This window comes from Spinacia oleracea, chromosome 2, assembly GCF_020520425.1.
Source record: "Spinacia oleracea cultivar Varoflay chromosome 2, BTI_SOV_V1, whole genome shotgun sequence".
NCBI classification, from domain to species: Eukaryota; Viridiplantae; Streptophyta; class Magnoliopsida; order Caryophyllales; family Amaranthaceae; genus Spinacia; species Spinacia oleracea.
In genome coordinates this window covers 69,602,233-69,607,278 of record NC_079488.1, presented here as the reverse complement: position 1 = coordinate 69,607,278, position 5,046 = coordinate 69,602,233, and the positions used below count along the sequence as shown (strand labels likewise).

The 5,046-nt window shown below is 38.8% G+C and overlaps 1 protein-coding gene across 1 annotated transcript; it reads right to left on the bottom strand.

Moving 5' to 3' along the window:
- Window positions 1-234: 234 nt before the first annotated feature.
- On the bottom strand, window positions 235-982 carry LOC110788269 (uncharacterized). Its single transcript, XM_056836024.1, has 2 exons — window positions 803-982; window positions 235-621 (listed from the first exon to the last, which is right to left on the bottom strand). Exons 1-2 carry the CDS (start codon window positions 980-982, stop codon window positions 235-237), a joined length of 567 nt encoding a protein of 188 aa, XP_056692002.1.
- Window positions 983-5,046: the final 4,064 nt, after the last annotated feature.

The window sequence follows — 5,046 nt, the reverse complement described above, 5'->3', positions numbered from 1 at the left end:
GAAGATCAGATTTGAACTTGTGTAAGCCCATGAAACTTAACCTAAACCCACTAGTTGTCATTTGCTTCGCGAATCCTACCTCTTGTTGTGACTACCGAAGCCTTGTCTTTTTCATAATTCTCCATAACTGCTAATGGTGGATCGAAATGAGATTTGTGACCCATAGCCATGTCCATTGCAATAGCAGCCAAACCATGTGCCACTAAGTTCTTGAAACGGGGGATGTGCCTAAATTCAAGTTGCCAATAGCATCCCACGTACTTCTTCAATAACTGCCACCAGCTCATGGTGTGGATAAGGGTTTACAGTAGAAGTATCAAGCATGAAGATTAACGAACCAGCATCAGTTTCCACTTCCAGTTTGTCAATGTCAAAACTTTTTGCCACAGAGAGCCCTTCCCTTAAAGCCAAAAGTTCAGCAGCTAATGGATTCTTAGCATTATATTTACTTGAGTATCCCAGAAACCAATCACCATTTTCTTTCCTCAGTACTCCACCACCACCAGTCTTGTCAATCCCTTTCCAAGCACCATCTGTGTTCAGCTTCAGAAATCCAGGAGCTGGGGGTAACCAGGTGAGGGAGTTAATAGATGAATCTTCCACCTTCTCCTTACCCTTTCCCTGTAAAATAGTTGTAGTTAATTTGTAGTCAACAAAAAAAGGTTGAATAAAGGGAAAAGGCACTTTTCATTTTCTGCTCAAAGACTGCCATATTTCTCTGTTTCCAAATATGCCAACATGCAATAGAAAAAACGTTCTTCCAAGATTGTGTCAAACTGAAATTATATTGAATCCAAGATACCCATGGCGAATTTTGGAATATTGAATAATTAAACTTATCAGGGATTCCCAATCTTTGAAAGATAAAATTCCAAAGAATTGACGAGGTATGACAGTCCCTAAAAATGTGGATATGAGTTTCACTGTTGGAAGAGCATCTAGCACAAGTTGGTGCAATTTGAGGAATAACAGTATTTAGCATTTGGGCACATGGAAGGATTTCATTAATACAGTTCCACACAGAAAGAAACATCAAGTTTAAGGAGGTTAGTCCTCCAATAATACATCGGACATGAAATCAGGTGGTGCTTCCCACAAATTAACATAGTTCAAAACATAATTTGTCAACATCTTTTATTTCAGATCCAGATAGTTAATAGTATAACATATAATCTAACCAATTTTTTAGCCTAAGGATCGGAACAAATGTTCTCCTTGGAACAAATTTATTCTAATTCTAAGTTATGTCGATCAATTAAGTCACACACCAACTTTGAACTTTGAACTTTGAACTTTGAAGCAGTCATTACCACATTCCTAGTAATGTGAAGTACGTATGTAGTTCCAACTAATGCTTAATTGCTTAAAGTAGTGTAAGTTAAAGTGTATTTAATGCTAAAAGTATTAATAATACACATTACGTATATTTAATTGTCCTCCTAAACCAAGAATTAGTTGTCCTTAGAAAAGTGTATGTGGATTTTATTTTAACAAAAAGGGAGCTAATGCCCAACATGCTGTTTGGGGGCCTTAAATTAATTGCTTTTTCTCTTTTCTCCTTTTTTTTTCACTTTTAACCTAGAAAAAAGATTATATGTTGTTAATGGGGATCTACTTCATTGTCATCTCTTGTTTTGTTCTTAATTTTACGTGTACGTACGTATCAAATTTGTGTTTATATTTTAAAAATGTTACTCGATGTCACGTACCCTTAAGTAATAACTTGTACACTAATCCGCATTAGTTAGGATTTTTAGGATGCAGTTAGTGGGAATCACATTACGTACATATTTAATTTTATTGATCATATTAAACTTAACTCCTGGATTATATTATTTTATCTACTAGTCTTATATGCACGCGATGCGTACAGAATTATTAAAAAACTTAAAATTGTGTTGTAACAACTAATATATCACAACAAAAAATCATAATTTTATTAATGAGAATAAAGGATTTGCTGGTGTTAAGATAAAGAAAGAAATATGAAAAAGAACAGAGACATATTTATCTCTATTATATAAGCCAGCTCCTGAGGGTATTTTAGTAACTTAACTTTTCGTGTCCCCATACGAAATGACCAAAATACCCTTGAATTCGTTGATGCTGCTCGCTGAGCCCCCTATCTCTTGCACGCTTTTCTCTCTCCTCGCATTTCAGAGGCGATTTGTGTCCTCTCTCACGTTTCTCTCTCCTCGCGTCCCCATCGTCGTCGTTTCTAGCGTTGCATTTCCTTGCCGATTTGTTAGGTTATGATTCATATGACAAAACATAAATCATGCGGAAAAACCATAAAGCCAGGAAAGCATATTATTTACACATAATCATTTAGCATAGTTTAGATGCATACACTTTGTTGCGTGCCCTCCCTAGCTGCGCCCGAACCGAACAAGAACAAGTCTTTAGGACTCCAAGTGTCGTCCCTCCGTAGATAGTCCACAACACGTCCGGATCCGCCTTAAGCTTGACCAACTAGGATCGCCCTTAAGGTACTTAGAATTTTCGGCACATATAGGCAATTGTATGACTGAATTTTTGCTCTCAAAAATCACTTTGAATACTTAATTACTCGATATAAATTGTGAGCATTGATCACCTATTTATAGGGCATGGGTATCGGATATTAGAATCCTACTAGGAAACGATTTAGTGAATCTGAATTAATCTAAAATTCAATCACTTAATTTATCTAGTAGACTTAGGGAATCAATCTTATACGAATCCTAACCGATCAAGGTTTCGTACGCAAGCACAAACACTCACGCAGGCGCAGCAGCCCACGAGGGGCGCCGTGCGCGCACGCGCGCTGAGCCCAGGCCCAGCAAGTGCTCGCAGCCCACGAGGGGCGCGCGCCTGCTGGCCTTGCTCTCGCGTTTGGGCTTTGCTTGCTTTGGTCGCGCGCGGGCTTTGCTAGGCGTTGGGCCTAGCTTCGTGCTAGGCCTTGCGTCTAGCAAGCTCGTCCGATGTTTATTCGTACGATACGTTTCCGATTAAATTCCCGGTTCCGGAATTCATTTCCGATACGAACAATATTTAATATTTCCGATTCCGGAATCAATTTCCGTTTTGAACAAATATTTAATATTTCCGTTTCCGGAATTATTTTCCGATTCCGATAATATTTCCGATTCTGACAATATTTCCGTTTCCGGCAATATTTCCGATTCCGGCAATATTTCCATTTCCGATAATATTTTCCGATACGTACCATGTTTCCGTTTCCGGCAACATCTACGACTTGGATAATATTTATATTTCCGATACGATCCATATTTCCGTTTCCGGTAATATCATCGTTTCCGGAGTATTCATTTATTGCCTGTGACGATCTCAGCTCCCACTGAAACCAAGATCCGTCGATTCCGAATATCCATAGATGGAGTATTTAATGCCATTAAATACTTGATCCGTTTACGTACTATTTGTGTGACCCTACGGGTTCAGTCAAGAGTAAGCTGTGGATTAATATCATTAATTCCACTTGAACTGAAGCGGCCTCTAGCTAGGCATTCAGCTCACTTGATCTCACTGAATTATTAACTTGTTAATTAATACTGAACCGCATTTATTAGACTTAACATTGAATGCATACTTGGACCAAGGGCATTATTTCCTTCAGTCTCCCACTTGTCCTTAGGGACAAGTGTGCATTTCCTAATTCCTTTGTCGCTCGATGCTTGCTCTTGAACATAAGGTAAGAGTTGTCATCCTTATTATGTCCAGAGGTGTTCCTCGGTTTCAGAGTTCAACTGATCAAATAAACAGATAATCATAGCCTATGATTCATCCGAGCACGGCCATGCATTTCACAGTTTCTAGCTCTCCGAGTGGCCTTGTACAACTTTTAAGCATCTCATCCCGATTTATGGGAGGACAATCCCAATCTTGCGATCTTGAGATTAGACTTCGTTTGATAGGTGATTACCTGAGCGTTGCCTTTATAGCCTCCTTTTACGGTGCGAAGGTTGGTCAACGTCAAAGTAACCAGTTCTCAAACAAGTAATCTCAAATCACTCAGGTATTGAGGATTTAGTATCTAATAATTTTAATGAAATTTACTTATGACAGATTTTCATCTCTTACAGTAAAGTTTCATAGGTCTTGTCCGATACTAGTCTTCCCAAAGTAAGTATCTATGCAAATGATTATGACATTGCCATGTCCACATAGTTCAAGAAACAGAACTACTAGTCATCTTGCATTCTAGTCGTCTAACGTTTTCTATGCGTCCAATTTTATAGAAAACTCCGACTAGGGACCATTTTCAACCTTTGACATTCATGTTCACTTGATAGACATTTCTTAGTCGCAGGACTGGTCCTGACAGTCTATCTTGAATACATCGTCAAATTGAAGGGACTCATCCTTTAATAAACCACAAATTAAATGGAAAAATGAATTCTTTTCATTTATTGTGAATGATTAACCAATAATGTTTTACAAAGATTTAAACTCTAAAACTTTAAAACATTAAACAGGGATATCAAAGCCATTCTCCAATATGCTTGATTCCCATAGCTGCAGTGTGCGAGTTGTGCTTCGCCTGCGGCAGAGGTTTAGTTAATGGATCTGATATGTTGTCATCAGTTCCAATCTTGTTTATCTCGACTTCTTTTCTTTCAACGAACTCTCGTAGAAGGTGAAATCTACGAAGTACATGCTTGACTCTCTGGTGGTGTCTAGGCTCCTTTGCCTGTGCAATAGCTCCGTTATTATCACAATACAGGGCTATTGGTCCTTTAATGGAGGGGACTACACCAAGTTCACCTATGAACTTCCTTAGCCATATAGCTTCCTTTGCTGCTTCATGTGCAGCAATGTACTCCGCTTCAATTGTAGAATCCGCAATGGTGCTTTGCTTAGCACTTTTCCAGCTTACTGCACCCCCGTTGAGGCAGAAGACAAACCCAGACTGTGATCTGAAATCATCTTTGTCGGTTTGGAAACTTGCGTCCGTATAGCCTTTAACAATTAATTCATCATCTCCACCATAGACCAGGAAGTCATCTTTGTGCCTTTTCAGGTGCTTCAGAATATTCTTGGCAG

Bases quoted from the DNA above. Each gene is read 5' to 3' on its own strand.
- LOC110788269 (XM_056836024.1), bottom strand. From the start codon at position 982: ATGCTAAATACTGTTATTCCTCAAATTGCACCAACTTGTGCTAGATGC. The intron at 622-802 runs GTATCTTGGATT...ACTATTTTACAG, and splicing joins TATTCCAAAATTCGCCATGG to GGAAAGGGTAAGGAGAAGGT.